Below are 19,689 nucleotides of genomic sequence, written 5' to 3' on the forward strand. Positions count from 1 at the left end.
TTGAACATTACAAATTTCTACAGACTGGCACATTCTTTAACTTCAGTGCAAACACAAGCTGATTCCTCTGCTGACAGGGAAACATTTTACCTACACCAGATTCAATGACTGGAGACGGGAGTGTCACTTTTCAGTGATGTTCAGCCTGTGTGTAGAGCAGCTCACATACTCTCCTAATGGCTTTTTAGCCACTACCTCTGACAGCATCACTCCCACTAAAGCATAAAGGTAAGTTACCAGCTTTTGTGCGTTGTGGCCTGAGCTCTTTCAGTTCTGCAGCCATTAGTGCTGCCATTACAACTTCTAAAAAAGCTTACAATGTAATTGTGGATAATGCTGATCACAAAAAATCCTTGTAAAATTAAATCCTACTTCTATTTACCTCCCTAATGAGTGAATTTCTCATTATTCTTGTGCTGCCAATCTGTTCCTTAGAAGACTGTTTTTATTTATTTATTTAACAGTTTTCATGAGTGCTTAAGACAGCCTGATTCAATTGCCAGTCAGTTTAGTGATAATTACATGCTAGATGCTATAAATGAGCACAAAGAATATATTTCCCTAAGAATCCAGAAGAAGAGGAAAAAGAATAAAAAAGAGCAGGCTTTAGAAACAGTTGTGAGACACTTGTCTATTCATACCAGCTGTTTGACACTAGCACTCTCCTTGAAATAATTTTTAGGCTGAAATCACACAGTGATACTTCTTCAGAAATGTTAATGTTTCCATGTCTGAGGCACGACTAGATTATTCTCCCCTGAAGTTTTTTAGCAAGCAGTTATGCTTGCCAGCACCACCATTTTGAACTCCTATCAATGACAGAGTAAAAGAACTGCTTTCTGTCTCATTTCTTTCAGGGAATTAATGCTCCTTGTGACTCATATGGTCTTACTCCTCTTGAATGCAGCTGTCTTTTTCTGATCAGAGTTCAAGTAAATTTACAAGAGGGCTTTAGAGAGAGAAAACTCAAAAGCTGCTTATTCTCCAAGCTCACTATGTTGTCCTTTTTCTGAGAAACATTCATTGTTCAATAATGATATTCCCTGCTGGACTCACAAATTATATCTGGGGGAGAGACAGGGAGGATGTTTCGAAGGTTAAATTGAATGAAAAGTTTTATCAGTGTGGTACTTAAAGACCATAATGTGCTATTTGTTAAGGTTTTTGCTGGGAAAAAATGTGGAATGTTATCTCTGGAATGTATGTAAGATTTTCCCCATGTGTTTGGAGCCTAAGAACCCCAGAAATCTGCTGGGGTGGAGAGCCTGTAGCTTTCTGGCGGTCCATGAGTGTAATGAAAAAGTCATTATATACTTCTAATATGGGCTTGGCCACTTCTCACCAAGCAAGGGATCTTATCATCTCTTTATTTGGCATCACATCTCTAGCCTTGTCTGACAAAGAAAGTTGAATTTAATTACAGCTGTGTGTCTATTTGTGGTTGGTGGAATTGCTGTAGATCCTGAACGGGTGTCTGGAGAGGTGACCCTATGGATTATCAACAGAAAAGCAAGGACAAAATAACAGAAAAAGTAGAAAAGAACAAAAAAGTCACTGTATGTGACTCCTTTACCAGCACTGGAAGGGGGGAGTTGTGTGGTTTGTAAGCTCACATGAGCAGAACTGGCCAAGGTTGTGCTTTTCCTGCTTTGGCAACACACTGAATGCCCCATTGTGCCAGTCAGTACCATTTGCTATAGTTAGTGAGCAGTAAAGCAGCACCTTTGCTCCATTTTTCTCAGCAAACCTGTTTAATGATAGTTCAAAACTTAGGCTGTGTTATTCTCACAGCCAGCCCATTCCCTCAGAACACCATGGGATAATCCACATATGTATCTGGCACTGAGTATTGAAAGAAGAAAATAAAACTCATTTGCTTTAATGAACCTGTAGAAGACCAGCCTAGATCAGAAGAAACAGCAGATAATAAAATACTGTATGTAATGTTTTGCAAATAGAAAACCGGACATTTCATGTGGTTTTGCAGTAGATCTGGTAGAGTGTTACATAGCTGATACAGAAAATTATTCAAATTTAATGTGGCAAATTTGCTGCACTCATTTATGAATTTTTACTATTTTAATTGTTACGTAACACTGATTTATTGCAGCTATTTGGGATTGTGGCCAAACAGCTTATTTAAATATTTAATAATTGAAAACCTGCAAACTTGCAAGTCATTTACTGCTTTCCTCTGAAAATGGAACTTCAAAATATTTTGCTGTGGGAGGAAAAAAATCTTTATCTAAACAATTTGGAAAGTCATCTGTATTTTACTAAATTTTTGAGTTTTACAACATGATGTAGCAGATAGACTCTGAGGAAAAAGAAATAATTTGGTTAGAGTAAGTGTGTAAGATACCTCTCCAAAACACTTAATTTATCCTTTTTTTGCTGACCCTAAATTGGTGTCAGATACTGTGGAAATCCCGCCAAAAGTCTTTATAATCTATAGGAGAAAAGTAAAACCTGGTAGGAGTCTTAATAATTATCTTAAAAATTTAAGAGTTATTAAGAATTTGCTTTAAGGAAGCAAAAATGCTTTTGAACCAAGGGAGATATTAAGTGATATGAAAAATATCATAGAGTATACAGGGAGATTTACAATGTCTTTCTACAAACCTGTGTCCCAAATAAGCAAGGAATATTTGGAGCCTTGTATGAGGTATATTGAAGGCACAAGGGGAGTTTTACTAAATGGAAGGACTCAGAAAACAGTCATAAAAATTAAGCCTAGAAAAACTCATAATAAAACCACAGTGTTTCCCTTCCTTAACATTGTGAAACAAAAAAGGATAGAAAATCATTAGTAACATATTGAAAGTAGATTGGGAAATTCTTGTATCATAGAACAAGAATTGATTTTACATGAGAAATGGAGGAATGATTTTAAAAAAATGGTAAATGCTGAGACAGGAATTGGATAGAAAACAATGAGGAAATGGGTGTTTGTAAGTTCTCCAGAGTGTTTGGAATTATAATCAATTGCAATGAATGTTGTGGAGAGGATATTGTACCTTTTTTTTTAATTGGAAGAGAAAAAGATAAATATCTGCATATTCTTTTAAAACCTCTGGCATTGGTCACTGTAAAAAGATGCTTTAGTAAGTTAGAAAAGCACACAGATTAATCTAGCAAGAAAAGAATGCTTTCAAAATTAAATGTAAATAATATCATATTTGGCTTTTAAGGTTTGAAATTTTAAACTCAATTTACAGACTTAAAAGTTCATTGATCAAAGGAAGACGAAGCCCAGTTTGGACAAAGCATAAAAACGAATGACCTAGGGAAGTGCCTAGTGCTTATTTGTTGATTTGCATTGTGTACCTACAGTTTCAGAGGGAAACTGAAAAGATAAATTCCTAAGACTTTCTACCTTTTGGTTACATGGATATATACAATTTATATTAAGCCATTGGTGTCAACAAATAATGAATAATTGCTATGGTCAAGCTAAGACTATAATTCTCAGTACTCTACAGTGGCTGATATAGTCATGCTCAAATTTTCAGCTGACATTTACTTTAAAACAACCCCGAGAGAGTGCAGTTTTATTTCTTCAGCAGAGGACAGGATTTAGTTTCCCTTTTTATTTTCTCCAACAACCACTTCACTCACTGCTGCCTGATTCTCATCTGCTGTTAGTGTCTGAGGTAGCCTACAAGAGATGAGGACAGGCAAGACCTCCAGAGTAGTAAATTTATTAAAAATTCCTTCGTTTGTCCACTAGATGACTCTCTGATCTATTGGACTACAGGAAAATCTGTAGACCTTGGGAATAAAAAATGGATGTCAGGGTGGGGTGGGGAAGGTGGGGAGGAGGGCTTGGTTTGGGTTATTTTTTCATTTGCTGTTGATATCAGTACTTCAGTATGCTAAGGCAGCATTGGAAAAATCTACCCATGGGTCAAGACAAAGTGAGGGTTATTTTTACAGCCAACCCTTTTTTTTTGTTTGGTTGAGGTTTTTCCCCTTCTAGAGTCTTCTAGAACTTAAAGATAAGGAATCATACACCTGCATACAGAGAAGGAGAAAACAAGCAACCTTGGCAAACTTAATAGGCGAAAGTGAGTCTCCAATGAGAGACTCACGTATCACATGAAAAAATAGGTGTTGGTAGGAAACAATGTCTAATGGCCATTCCACTTATGTTATCTGGTCCCAAAAGCTCCATGAAGTTTCAATTAATTACTTCAGTAATTTTGATCTCTTCATTAGAACTGATATTGTTATTCCACCAATTCTACCAAGAAAACTTCAGGATTGTGTAGTATAAAAGTTACAGCTACTCTGCTCCTCACTCCTCTCCCTCCTGCCTTCTTCTTTCCTCCAGTAGAGAAATACTATGGTTCCTAATAATAAGAACTTGAATGCAGATGTATGGAAGTAAAAATTCAGCTCTAATGTGATGTTCCACAATGGAGCAATATCTTGATGCAAGTCATTCTGAATCATGTATTGTAAGGCTGACTGCAGAGCTGACATCTGCAGCATTTTAGAGCCTGAGAAACCGAGTGAGCTGACCAAGTGGATTATGCAGACCTCTGAAGAGAACTATTGGGCGAGGACTTACAATAAATCCCAAAATGTAGTCTGCCCTCATGTTTTCTGCTGAATCAAAGAGCAGACGGTATGGCTGCTTCAGAATCTCAAGCAGGCACTGTGATGTACACTGCTGTATGTTAAACTGGATGGCAATAGGCAACTTAACAAATAATTTTTTTAAAAGTACTTCTACTTGTTTATGAAGAGTCCAGGAACTAGCATTACTACAGCAGATGTTTGTCCTTTTTTTTTTTTGGATGTAAATGTAATGCAAATTACTGTTGTGAGGCATAAAAAAGTATAACATGCCCCAAAATCCAAATAGATTTTACTAAGTCATTGGTTGATGCTTATGTCTGATGGAATAAAAGATACATGAAGATCATGTGTGAATATTTACATAGTTTAGTTTTTGATACCATGACCAGAATGAACCAACCACCATTATTTTTCCAGATCAAGAAATAATCATATTTTCAGGAGAAGTTATGAAAAGATAATTTGATCAGCAGAAGTTTCATGCAATATCTAAATGTATGAGAAAAGATATTTATTTTCGTTACCCGTTAAAATGTTCTAATCTTCAAATGCAAGCTGGAAATAAAGCTAATTATATTACAACTGAAAAAGTGTTTTCATAAAAGTAATGAGGATTTCTGAAGTATTTGGGTTTCTATATGCATTTTCAAATCTTACTCTGAAGTGTACTCATAATGAGTGAATGAATGAATGAATGAATGACTAGTTAAATCTAATAACCCAAATGCTAACTACTACATTTTTCCAGGAATTGATATTTTCACTTTTTGTATCAAATGTAGAAAGATATTTGTACATTTTTCCAGTAAATGAAAAAAAGTGAAGTTCAAGCCTGTGAATAAAGACCTGGTATAAATTTTATTAGTGTAAATGATATTTCAGTTTCAATCTCTGATTATTTTCCTATCCTTCTTGAGGAATAACTGAAGTAGGGACTATGGAGTGGTGTTGGAATTTCTCAGGCAGCTATTTTCATTTGATAATTTTCAGTCAACTCTGAAATTCATGCAGGGAGCATTTAAGATTTCTGCATATCAGTTTTTAATCTGGGTATCCTTTATTCATCTTTCTTTTTAGATAGGAAATGTCACTACTTGATGGGATTTGATAAAGTGATTTATGGCATCTGATCTATCAGAGCATATACCATCACAAAAAACTTGAAGAAAGTACAGTTGAGCAGTGAAGTAAGGATATAAAAATGCTTCCTGTCATTGTCTTGCATCGGTTAGCTATGAACTAAAATTCAATACAGAGAAATCAGGAGGTGAAGAAAAGAACTTGCAGAGAGGTAGCTAGAATTTTTTATTACTTAAATTCACCTTTGATACTTTGAACTGTGCAGCATTAGCACTTCAATATCTTCCTCATTTTAAGTAGTTTCATGTTCTGTGCCATGGCAACTACAGGCAGACTATAGCCATGAACAAATTGAGTCTAGAGAGAGCTTCAGAAGCAAGTCTGGCCCTCATTCAAAACCTTTTGAAACAGATGAAAGAGGGTCTATCGACTTTGATGGGCTTTGGCTTGAACTCTTCCAGCTTCTACAGGCAGGCCTGGGTTCTGATTACAGCTCCAGATGATGTCCATGTATTGCATTCAATTGCACCTTAATTATATGTATTGAACAGCACTGGGAAAAGGTCCAGGGATATAGGATGTTTGCTTCCAAGGATGATGTTATAACTGAACGCAAGAAAATAATCCTTTTTTTAATGCTACTGAATTTTCTGCGATGCCCTAGGACACAGGGACAAAAATTTTGCATTTGGGATATCATCCCTCACACTATACCAGGGGTGGGTGACTGTACAGGTGAGGTAAGTTGGAATGCTGATGGACAAAAGAGCACAGGAAATACTGTCCACATCAGAATTATTTCTGTAACCATTCAGGCCTAGCTCAAAATTGCAGTTATCAAGTTATAGCAAAAAACCATTTTTAATTGCATTTTCATCAGATTCAAAGCTGCATGACAGTGGGGAAAGACAGGAATTCAAGCATATCAAGCATTATATAGAATAAAATACATGTATTATATGTGATAATTATATATTATGAGGAATTGGCTATATTATAAGGGACTGTCAAACCAACAACAAGGTACCTGAGAAATAACAGCTTTTCTGCTTTAGAAAAGACAAAGATGTGACTGTTTCTGTGATTTTACAAAGTAAGACTGTCTTTGAAAGCTTGTGGCCTTTCTCTCCACTTCTGTGAGTGGAATGTGCTGATCTAAGAACATGACAAGGAGGACAAATGGTTTACCACCTGCTGCCTGAGCACTCACCCGCAGGTCACCAGTCTTGTCAAAGAGATTTGCATTGACAGAATGGGAAATGGCATTGCCATCAAAACATATAAGACTATCTTTCCTTTGAAGAAAAGCAACAGCTACTGTAACTTTGAAGTTTGAGGACAGGAAGGCAATTAGTTTAAAGTACTAGACACAAACGGGGAAATGAATCTGACGTTGCATCTAATAGAAACTGGCAGTTTCAAACCCTGAAAGATGGACTTCATACAGCACTTTTCTATGACAAGTCCCCAGCTAGTGAGCTGATTTTGAACGATAAGAGTGGAATCACTTGAATAACCTTGTCCAATCCTCAAAAAAATTAGTCTTTTTTCTATACATAAATGGATTTCACAGAACATCTACTCTTTGTGCCACCATACCCTCATGAGCTACAGACATCTCCAATAATCTACATGTCACAGGAATAAAGCAGAGGAGATTGTAGGAGTTGCATGAATTCTTTTAAATGAAACTTTACACATGATGTAAAAAAGTGAACTACACTATATGCTACAGAGGAGCAAACTGCTTCCTCCGCTTGCAAATGACTAAACAAGAATCTGGTTAATGAATAAATTATTGAGCATATGAGCCAAATACAGCAATTAATCACTTGAGGAATTAAGGGTATGAAACTTGAGTCTTTTGCCCGCCTTTAATTCTGTCTTAATTTCTCCTTTCTTCAGCTTACATTAGCTCAACATTAGGACCTCAGTTTTAGAATCTGAGATTTCTCAGAGCTCTGGTAAAATGTCAATCAATTTTTTTGTCATTGTTTTGAGTAAAAGCTAATGTAAGATATTAATCTTAAAGCATACTAACTTAATCACAAGTGGTCACATTAATTTCTTACACTTCAGTCTCCTGAAAGCAATCTGCTGTCTCCTTGCTGTACTGACTATCACTAACACTATCTAACCAAGTTTTGATGAAGACAAGTGAACATCTGACTGGACATCCTGTATCTATAGGAATACAGAGCATAATACAGTCTTTACTAGTAAGGTTACCTAGCTGATATTCTAGAAGACTGCGAGCTTCTTTTTCTCAGCACAAAGCATCCTTTCAAATGTAATCTGCATTATTTATCCATATCTTCTCTGTCTGTCTCCATGTATGCTACCTGAGATTAAGGCAAAACCAATGCCAATAAGCACCTGAGAGTTCTCAGCAAACACAGAATGTATGTTGTTTTGGTTTTTTTTAACAGAATCTGCTGTAATTAGCATAAAACAGGAGCTTGTAAATATGTGCTGATAATTTTTTCTTAAAAATGCTTGAAGATTTCATTAACCATATTTAAAACTTAAAGTGTTATGGAAATCATCTCTCATATCATTACATTATATACACTAGAACAGCTGTCACATTGTATCACCGCAGAAAAGTTATAATCTTGTAGAACGAACCATCAGATTAACATTTTCTAAGAAATCAGTGCTGGATTCTCACAGTGAAAAACTATTCCTCTGGCAGGCCACCAGAATTTAAATTTGGCAGGCTGTAGTATAGTGTAAGGTTTACTTGTTCAATCAAGCATTCAATTAACTAACGTGTCAGTATGTTGGTCCTTTGTGAGACAAATAAATGGCAGCTAAAGTGCATTGAGCCATCTGAATGGATAGTTGTGTAATTAATATTTGCTTTTAATTTATTGTAAGATGTCCAGATGCTCCGGCAATCAGTTCCTGGGAAATCCTTAAAATAATTGACTGAGTTCTGTAAACTTACTAGAGGGCAGCAGGTTTTCCTGTCTCTCTATGTGATTAGAATTGGGCAAATGATTCAGCAGATATTTTAAAATTCTTAATTTTTTTATTTGTATGTTGTTTATAGCTCCAACATAATTTCTGTGTAATTTAATGTTTATTTAATAACAGGGCTTATCTATTATTTATAATCTATTTCAGACTGCCATTGTTTTGGGATGACACACCATTCTCCAACTCAGTAGACAAAGATTTGTTAGTTTGGCGGAGAAGAAAGCGTGTAATTTCAGGACATTTTTTTTCTCAGTTGCTCTCATCTTTGAGAGCTACTCCAGAAGTTAATCTCAGTTGTGTAAACATTGAACAGGGAGAGAGAAAGGCATTTGCAGTGTGTGATTTTATTACATACGTGTTGATGTAGGATGAGTTGTCCTCAGAGCATGGTCCAGATGAGTAACCTAGGCTCTATGTACAACTTCTATGAGAAAAACTGGAGGAGGAGGGGAAATCAGAGCCTTTCAGTGTGTTTTTATCACACTTCACTACAATATGTAGACTAAGATTATAGCTATGCTAAACTAAACTCGTAGCTATGTTAAACATTCCCTGAACCCATTGGAGATCCAGGCATCTTCAGAGAATGACACAGCTGGGACATCCCATTCCCATTACCTACCGAAAAAGCCTAAATCAATATTGATAACTGAAATCAGGTGAATCAGATCTTTATGTGGCAACATTTTGCATTTCACCAAGGTCTAAGAGAACATGGGCTGCTTCTCAGCAACCAGATGAGAGCTAGGTTGATTGGCTGTATTGCATGTTTTATATTTACATCACCTGGTGACACTGACACCATGGGAATGACAAGGACATTTTTAAATATCATTCCATTGCTGATCATTTGTCAGTTTCATATGCTATTCCTGGTGGAAGGGCCATTATATGTTCCACTGTGCCATTTCCAACACTATTTTTTATGTCTGGTAAGTCTTAGAATTGATTTTTATCTCCACTCTCTGTTGCATTTGCATAGTGATGCGTTTCCCCCACTCAGACATTGGACAAAATGTCGTTTGTAGAAGGATCGTTCCCACAACTATCACTCCTGGCTTATTTTTCCTCTGACCAAAGTTGTATTGATTTTTCTACTGCTGTCTTCCTGGCTAGCAGTTAATGATCACACTCAATGTACAGATAATAGAGATGCCAGTATCCTTGTAGGGGTTAGCTGTGATCACACACAGCCATTCTTCTGCTAAAGTACAAAAAAAAAACAAAAAAAAAAAAAACACCAAAAAAAACCAACCAGAGATTCCACAAGCATTGATCTACATAGACACATTTATTTATATGATAATGGAAACCTCACCCAGAAGGGGTAGATTAGTTCATAAATCAGATTTAAAGAATACATTTTCAACCTTTACATTTTCATTCAATATACAGAGAGTTCATTTTTAAGATAAACTGCTTAGCAGTTACCTTTTTTTTACATGTAGTACACTATGATAACTTGTATGTTTAAAAATCCTAATATATTTAATATTCAGTAGGATAGAATATTGAATTCTATGTTTTGTAAGATTTATTTTACAATAATGAAATATTTTTAAAATATGTGAGTAATATTTTCCAAGCTCCACATAATCTGTCTTCAGCTTCTAACTGGAGTCTGCTTTATTTTCAGGAGACAGAAGTTTGATAATATTTGGAAAACATAACCAGTCTGACAGGTCTTCAGTGAAATACTGAGAAGTTGAGGTACCACAAATGACTAATCATATTTGTAAAACAGAGCACTGTGAACAAAACTAATTAACAACTCTTTCATGTTTTGAGCTATTCAGTTTGGAGCTAGTTCATTTAAGGATCGGAATAGTTAAAGAACATGAATTGAGTCTTCCTGTCAATATAGCAACTCTTTTACACTTGAAAAGGTCTGTATTCCTTTTCCTTAGCATTTTTTGTTTCAGTAAAGCACACCTGATTTTTTTTAAGTCTGTGAAGGCTGCTAACCAAACAGTTCCCTAAATATCAACAGGAATCTTATTTCTATCTCAAGGAAAAAAATAAATATGTGACAGTCCACATATGAACATGAAACAACTTATTTCTCTGACATTTTTTGTTCCTACATTATTTCCTTTCTCGTTATCTTGGACATTATTCTTAGGAAAGTCATTAAAAGGTCAAAGGTATGTATGAGATTAAGGCTTTCAGGAGAATGAAACCGAAGATCAGTTTTCTGTACTGAGAACTCTTGCAGTATGCAAAATTTGACATTTCTGTTGCTCTTGGGGTACCTTATCAGCAGACAGTGAACTTTGGGTTTCTACAGATTACAAAAAGTTACTAGCATGCTGTGAAATGGAAAAGCAAAAGATTATCCTCTTTATTCAGTGTACGTATGCAAGCTTCTAGCATGGCAAAATTTAAAGGGTATCATTTCTATAATTGGTGCTTCTAACTCAGAGAAGTTTTATCTGCTTGTTTCCATCTGTACACAAAGCACAAGCATTAAGAACAGCCCAAGATTTCTGCTGAATATGACTTTTCTTCTCAGAGCCTTTTTTTTCTACCAGTCTTTTTTTCACTATTTCTTCAGCTTGAGAGATAAAGTAGGAAACTCTTCTACAGCCCTTAGCTAGAGCTAATGGGATCCAGGCAGTATTTACTGCCAGGATGAATCTGCATATTAACTAACCCTTTGTGTAGGGGTCTAGCACCTGACACTCTTTCATATTGCCATAATTAAAATGAGTCGACTGGTCAATTAAAATGAACTTTTCACTATTAATGACCTTTTATTACCCCTAACTGAAGAATCAATGGTATGAAGTCAGGACAGGCTGGAAATACTAATCCAGAAAGCCTGGCAGGTAGGCTGACATATCATGTAATGAGGTCTGAATCCAAAGCTAAAGTATTTAGTTCTGTCATATTAACAGTTGTATCATACAGTCTCTGATAAACATAAATAGGTCCTTGCATTCATCTAAGGTACTTCTGTCAGTGATGGCATACCTTAACATGCAATCTAAATTTCTTTAAAGAAGCTGCTGATGATGCTCTGTCCAATGTTTAAATTACCAGCAATGTTATGGTGGTCCATTATCTGTTAGACTGGATTGAGCTTTAATAGCAATATATTTACTTATTTATTTCAATAAAATATTTTTTATTAAAGGGCTTCAGCTCAATAGATGAGTAAATTCTCTTACTTCCCAGAGACTCTGGAAATGACAGAAGTCTCTTGGCAAGCATTCTGTTCCAATAGCCAGTGATTTCTAGTCATGGGCTTGTACATGGAAAAGGGCCTCCTATCACCTCAGGTGGTTTGATGAGGACAAAGAATTTTGGATAGGTAAAATCCTATCATCCTCTATCCATTAACTAACGTTTCTAAAAGAAGTTAGTATAAGCCTAACCGTAGTTCAAATAACTCTGGTGAAAAATCACTAATGAATTCAATGGAGAGTGTCCAATCTGTAGTAAGTGCTTTTCAAAGTGACATCTTGTAGCCTTTGAAATAAACTTACCAATTCAAAGAAAGATGAGAAAAATAAAGAAATATCAATGCTGCCACTTCTTTACTTTAGAACAACTACACAACAATGGTTGAGTATGTCTGAACAACACTACTAATTTCAGTGATATGATTCCAAAATACTGAACTGAGTGGAAGCACATTCATATTATGAAAAAAAAACCCTTGTGGCACTATCCATTTAAAGATGCCAAAGAGAAAGATAGATGGATTCTTCATTGGATCATTCTTTTATTTATAAATACACAAGTCAGTAGCAGCATAGTTCGTTCTAAAAGCGTACTTCATTATTGCCAAGTGTAGTGTTTCTTGATAGTTTTCCTCCAGTAAGTAGCAATATGTCAAACCCCACATATTTAACTCACTTCTCTTGATGTCAGAAGACCATGGCATATCCTGAAGAACAAATATTTGAACAGTGCTAAAATCCTGTCAGCAAAGTCTTGGGTACCCATCTGTTACATAGATAATATACATACTGAAATGACTGACATTTGTTACCAATACTAACAAAATAGTCAAGACTTGTGTGTGTATGCATAACACACGGTATGCAAATCTGTATGTATATACAAGTACATCTATTAGTTATATGTCAATATGCATATAAATTCTTGCCTAAATATTTACAATCAATTAGTATATTTTTCAGTCTTAGTTTTTATATTGCTTTCAGCTGACTGAAAGGGCATATGGAACAATAGGAACATATGGAAGAAAAGATCTGTTTTAAGACCAGATTGTGGTATGTTTACTCATATTGAATAACATACAAGGAATATTCCTTCTGTGGCATAAAATACTCAGCTGTGAAGAAGTGTCACAATACAGAAGTTGGTATTTATTCACACTGTTAGGTATTTGCTATTTATTCACCTGCAGTAGTGATGGTGTCACATCAGAACTAAAACTGGAGTTGGATTGTTTAATTTATTTCCAAATTCTACTCCATGATAATTTTCTTGAATCAGGGTTACTCTTTTATTTACATAAACTGGGAACAAGCTCTTACCTCTGCTGTATAGAGATTAACAAAGAAGGCTTATTGAGGTTTCCCATTTACAAACATTATGTTGCTTAGTTTATCAGCTTAAAAATGGGATTTTTCTAAATGGATTGCCAATGCCACACTGTATCCAAATAGCGTTTAAACTGTGAAAAATTGTTTGCTTCTTAAGGCTGATGAGACACTGCATATTTTACTCACCCTATTTTGCCTAGGCAGTGGCATGGATCTCCAAAGTGTGAATGGTTTTATGTGTGAGGGGTGCACAGCCACTCACCCTCTTGCACCTTGGGGAAAAGAAAGAATGGAATTTCAAGCTTAGCTCTGAGCATCCTCCTAGAACAGCCTGAAGTTTAACTGCAAATTCTTCCACCCTTTCCTGCCGTAGCCACACTGGTTCCAAATTCCACCTGAGTTCCTGTCAAAATAGCTGGAGATATTGGCTGTACAGCAATAAACTCCAGCTTTTTTATTTGTGCCCAACACATCTACCCACAAAGACACACGAGAGAAGTCCAAGGGATGTTTCAAAAGCATTAACCCATTTTACCTAGGAAAATGCCAATTTGCATAGATGATTACTATATGTACAAGTAAGAAAATGTAATTAAGGCCCTTATGGTAGACATCACACACATGAGCCTTCCATAAAATTCCATAGGAGGTTGTTGCTGAGGTCTTGATCCTGGCTAAATCCTACTCCTTGATTTCAGTCCAAAGTTAATGCCACATGAAGGAGAGAGATCTTTTATTTTAAAAATCCTGATCCAGCAAACAGTTTTACATACATGCATCATCTGTAGCATCAGAAATGCCCCAAGGTTCCATAATTAAAATATGAAAAAAAAACCAACCTGCAAACAACTATATTCTTAATCTGCATGGAGTCTGCTAATGGAAGTTCTGTCATTCCTCTGGACATCTCAAGTTAAATACATTTGTGCTTGATGTAAAACACTTAAAATTAAGAAATGAAAGTGCATATCACTAGCTGCTCAATTATAAATCCTTTAACAAAAAAAAAAATTTGCTTATTTCTCAAAGGCAAATATGAATAAAGTAACTGTTAACTTCAATGGAATTTCTATATAAAAAATAGAACTTTACTGAGGATTTGGATTATTTAGACTGATAATAGTATTTTTCAAAAGAGAGAATGTAGAATGCCACAACCACTTTGAAAAAATACAGCACTGGCAGTTTATATCTGTATAGATTATATCTATATAATCTGGAAAAAATCTGTGGATATGCCCAGTAACAGAAGATTCTTAGCTCATTCCCTTTTTCAGCCTAACTTCTACACTACTCTCTTTTTGATTTACTAGCAGTTCAGTAAAGTATCTGTTCCCAGTCAGTATGCATTAATTTTCTTGACAATAAACTTGTAAAAAATTCTGACACCTCAAACTAATATTGAGTCAGAAGATCCATGAATGTAGGGCAGCTTCACATATTAAATTTGAACTCATAGGACAGAAAAGTTAAATATTTCATAATAATAAGGCAAGAAAATAAAATCCACACTTGCCATGGAAACACTGACACTCTAACAGCAGCACTTGATCACACTCTAGTCATGTAAAGTTATCCTTTAAACCTTAATTCTGCAGTGAAACTCCCTCAGCATTGCAGCCCAATCATACCTCCTTAAGTATTTCAGGCTTACTTCTTTGGCACTGGGACTTCTATCTTTCTCCTGGGTTATAAAGCAGGAAGCAGAGTGTTTTCACACCATAAGCAGCAGCACATAGAATGTTTTTGCCACATCCAAGTATAATTATGGGCAGGATACTGTCCATACACTACTCTAGTAGAAATATTTCACAGAAAATAACTGAATCTTGAAATTAGCAGTAGCTTCCCCAGACCACTACATCCTCTGCAGCTGCAGACAGAGGGTGGGGAGCTTGGTAGGCTGAGGCACCTGATCCCACACGATGCTCTGTGTGAGGCAGCATTGCCTCAACTCCAGCAAACACGGATGGAATTACAGACGTTCAACACATTGCATAAACGAGCCTATAAACTCTGCCAGTTTTGCACATTACTTACCCGAATATGAAAGACACTCAAAATGAGGCAAGAGAACTAAGAATGTGCACATACTAGCACAGACCAAGGGCCACTTCTTGTCACACCCCAAAGGCCATGTCTTGTTGCACCCTGCTTTTAACCTGAAATCCTCTACACGGATCAATAGCATATCCCATAAAAAGCATGCTATGAGGGTTTTGGTTTAGGTTGAGTTTGTTGGTTTGTTTTTTTTTTTCCTCTCAATTTTATACAACCATAACACTTGAAAGGAGAAAAAGAATCCTAAGAAAATGAAAACAAAGTCCTCTGGTGATATAAGATGGGGATGGAGACAAAATCTGACAGTAGCAAAACCTATTTTGCTACCCATCCTTAGAGTCCTCTCCCAGTATGCACAACCAACAAGCAGTAAACATTCTGGTCGTGACAGAAAAACATTTCACAAAGGCTCTCTATGTTTCTAGAGGACATGAATTGAATTTTTTAATAAAATGTTAAGTCTCAAAGCAATTCAAAAGATTGCATTTTGAGAAGAGAATCATATCTAAGCAAAAGAAATTCTATAGAACTGTTACTCAAATAGCTAACAGAAAGCTTGAAATGTGACACGGAAGAAAGACTGCAAAACATCTTGACATTGCTGTCATATTACAAGTCAGTACTTCAATAGCAATGAATGAGATGTAAATATTTACCCTAGGTAGCTAGACCAAAGAATGTAAACAGATTCCAGAGATAAAATACAATTTTTCAATATCTTTAATTCTGGAAATAGAAATGGTAACTCTGCCAGGTCCACTGATCCTGAATGATGAATACAATCAATTACATTTTTTACCTGTCAGTCATTCGCATCATTGCCTTTCTGCAGCTGACTGCTCCCTGTCTTCCAATTCTTGTTTCAAGGCACTGAACAACTTTTTATATTCACTTTTCATTCAGTCTTTTTAACAGATTCCCTACTGCCATCTCAGGTTAACACTGCTTGTTTCAGAACTTGTCTGTTTTCTTCCCATATTTTTCAGTGCTGCCTGTGTCCATGGTCTCCCATCTCAGAAAGGCGGCTCTTCTGGTCTCTGAAGTGTCATCTTAAATCTCACTCTTCCTCAAGCTCCACAAATTTTAACCACCTCCTAACAATCTGATGCAAAGTTCACTGGTCAGCAAGAGCCATTAACTTCAATGGGCTATGAATCAGGACCAGATTGCTGCCAGTAGCTCTGGACTGAAGTCTAGCTAAAGAAAAATAACAAAAAAACCCCTGTATTGGTACCCTTGTTGCTAATTACAGACTGCTACTTGAACAGTCATGACAATACTATATCCTTGGTCAATACCAGCTCTTGCTATTTCCAGTATATTTTCTCCAGTCCTTATGCAAAGGACTGAGGCCTTACATTGTTGTACCTTTATTTGTACAAATTCAGAGTGATGCCAAAGGTGTCTCACAGAGCTTGAATAAATAAGCATACAGTCGCTCCTATAATTTCTTTTATATACTACAAAACACCGTTCTACATCTAGCTGCGTAAAACAAGGAAAATCATCATGTTTATGAACCAGGTTACTAAATAATTGCAAAAAAATCCACCATTAAAATGGGGTTTAAAATGAAAGAGCATTCACAAAGCACAGTGAAAAGTTTAAATTTAGTATGTTTTTAATTCTCACTAGTGAGGACATAAAAGTCTGATCTTCCAAGGAACCTCTGTCTGATCCCATTAATCTAACAGCAAATTGAAGAAAAAGCATTTCAGAAATCAAAAATAACACTATAACTCTACATTATTCTTGTTCATTCATAAACATTCTGGTACTTATTCCCTCTTCATTTAATTCTCTTTGCCTCTTGCAACCTCAGGTCTCTAATGCATATTTTTATAAGGGAAAAATCAAATTAATTGTTATTGCCTACCTTTCCTTCTTCTATCAGTTTTTAATGTTTTGAAAGTGCCTTGTAAAGCCAATGCCTTTCTGCAATCCCACAGTGCTCCCACCAAGTGGTACAGGGAAATCAGTTCTAACAGAGGATTTAGGCAATCTAATGTACAACAATAAGATACACAAACACTAGGTAGAAGATTCTGTTCATGTTATGGGAAAAGTTATCATCAGACAGTCACTACTGCCTACATAAAGCTAAAATATTACACATTTGTTAAAAAGTATGATGTGGTTTGAGGCTATTTCAACAGTATTTGAGAGTAATTACAATTCACATTTTTACCCTATATTGTATTAAGCAAGGTACTTTAGGGGAAATGATAAAAGTAACACTGCCTATTACCACATAATTTTGCCACATGTGTTAGCAAGGACAAAGCCAATTAGATGACCTTCACCAAAGAGGTGCAGTTTTGAGGAGACAGGTTTTTGTTTGCTTTTTCTTAAAGACATTTATGCTAACACTTTTATTATAATGAAGTACACTCCACCCTGGCATCTTCAGCTATAGTAGGCAAATGCTTTGCAGAAATGAAATTACTGTTGCAACAAGGTTGCTTATGACATTGTTTAATACAAGAAAAAAAAAAGAGTTGGGACACAGTACATTGATAGGGGGTGGAGTGTATCATATATATATACAAAAGAGGGCTATTACTTCTGTCATCTGACACTGATGTAGGAAGAGAGAACAAAACCAAATGCATTTTCTTTTCAGCACTGAAACATGCAAAGACAAAATTACAAGTTATATGCAGCTCAGAATAATAAAAAGAAATGCCCCAGTATACTTGTTTAGATTTTTTAAAAATATATTTAATTCTCTGATCTTTCACTTCAAAACTTAAAATTAAGCAATGAGTGAACAGGATCTGAAATACAGACAAGGCATTGCTCACATCACATTAAAAGGCATCTTTTAAATGCTGCTGTGGCTTTCTAAACTTACACTGAACAGAATTTTTAGTTGCTGGGAATTTGAAATGCAAGATGAACTTGGCCACATTACATCTATTTCTTGAAGTGGAATTGTAAATATGCAATAAATTGCTGTTCCAATAAGACAACATGCAGAATTCAAAATTGTTTCTTGCAGGATTCTATTGACCTGTATATGAACAGATATTGAAGCAGTGGTACAAAACCCACAGCTCAAGCATGAAATCCTAGTGTCTGGATCTCTGAGTATACTGTTCTCCAAAATACACCACTTCCTTTTAACCACAGAATTTAGTTTTAGGAAAACAGCTGCTCACCAACTTTTTTTTTTTATTAAAAATAAAAAGGCAGGGAGGGTGGGAGGAAGGAAGAGGTGGAAAGAGCTCATGCATTATGATGATATTTAGCAGAGAGCTGCAAAGAGAAAGCAAAGGCAAATATTTAAATGTGATAGATTTCAAGCAGAAATCTGAAAGTATTTTTTCCTAGTAAATAGCTTGCCAGAGTTGGTTGGGACAAAATTTGGGTTGCAGCTACAGGCTGAAGCAGCAGTGTGGAGAAACAAAACAAACAGGCATTTACCCTCCACCCCAACACCCCCTTTGTCTCCCAGTTAGAAAAGTATGACTGATGCTTTTGGTTGGCCACAAGGCAAATATTAGCTAAAATCTTATTTAGCTACGTCCACATCCACAGTCCCAGATGCTTAAAACTTATCATGGATTAAAGCCATGAAATAAAAATTTAAAAAGAAATTTCAATTTGAAATTTTATTGGCATGTTGCTAGAATGGTCAACATCGATTGACAGGAGAGACTTTGTCCACATACTCTGAGAACAGCCTTCCTGCACCTCCCCCCTCTTTTCTTCCTCTCTCTTTCAGCATTAATGCTATTAAAAGCCAAACAAAATACTGGCTGGCTATGGGTGTAAAGAATGCTGGTTTTTTTTGGAATGTTGCCATGGATCCTGCTTCCAGTCGCGTCCCACGGAAGGAGGGTGCAGCCTCCTGACTCTACGGCAGGCTGGTCTCCCCGGGCAGGGCAGAAGGAAGATAGCCACGTACTCCTGCTCCTCCCTATTCTTTCCCATCCACTATAGCCAGGTCCTTGATCACCCTCAGTTTGCCACTGGCATCGATCCTGCGCTTCTCGCGTATTAGATCCTCCAGGCTGTGGAACCTCACCGTATGCACCTTGTTCTCTGCCAAGTGGATTTTGAGATAGTACTGCTGCTGGTGCTGGGTGCCAGCAGCCGCCTGCAGCTCCCCGCCGGCTTTGAACTCCCGTTTCCCGAAGCGGCACCAAGCGGCGAAGCTCTCGGAGTTAGTCCAGCAGATCTCGTCGCTTTTTAAGCCCAGGTGCCCGCAGGCGTTCTGCACCACCAGCTCCGCCACCAGCGGGCGGAAGCGGTACCAGCTATTCACCACCCGGCCCACGTTGCCCGCGGCCGCCTCGTACAAGCTGTCCTGGCGGATCTGCCCCTGGTGCAGGTGGATGATCTGCCCGCCGCCCACGTACACGGCCCAGTGCGGCGGCGGGTGCTCCGACGGCCCAAGGTAGAGCAGCTCCAGCAGGTCCCCCGGCTTGCAGAGGGCTGGCAGGGCTGACACCGAGTAGAC

General features: G+C 36.8%; 1 protein-coding gene and 1 long non-coding RNA gene across 2 annotated transcripts in view; one reads left to right on the forward strand and one right to left on the reverse strand.

The window, feature by feature from the left end:
- The first annotated feature begins 207 nt into the window (after nucleotides 1–207).
- LOC115947806 overlaps nucleotides 208–19,689 on the forward strand; it is a 39,538-nt gene continuing 20,056 nt past the window's right edge. The window contains exon 1 of the long non-coding RNA XR_004081666.1: nucleotides 208–228. This is a non-coding gene — a long non-coding RNA (uncharacterized LOC115947806). The remainder of the gene's footprint in view (nucleotides 229–19,689) is intronic.
- Nucleotides 12,354–19,689, reverse strand: part of LRATD1 (LRAT domain containing 1) — a 7,982-nt gene continuing 646 nt past the window's right edge. Inside the window, exon 2 of the mRNA XM_031056446.1 lies at nucleotides 12,354–19,689. This exon is cut by the window's right edge and continues 1 nt beyond it. Within this exon, the coding sequence (XP_030912306.1) occupies nucleotides 19,147–19,689 (543 nt within the window). The 3' untranslated portion in view covers nucleotides 12,354–19,146.

The sequence above is a fragment of the Geospiza fortis genome, unplaced genomic scaffold, assembly GCF_000277835.1.
Source record: "Geospiza fortis unplaced genomic scaffold, GeoFor_1.0 scaffold81, whole genome shotgun sequence".
NCBI classification, from domain to species: Eukaryota; Metazoa; Chordata; class Aves; order Passeriformes; family Thraupidae; genus Geospiza; species Geospiza fortis.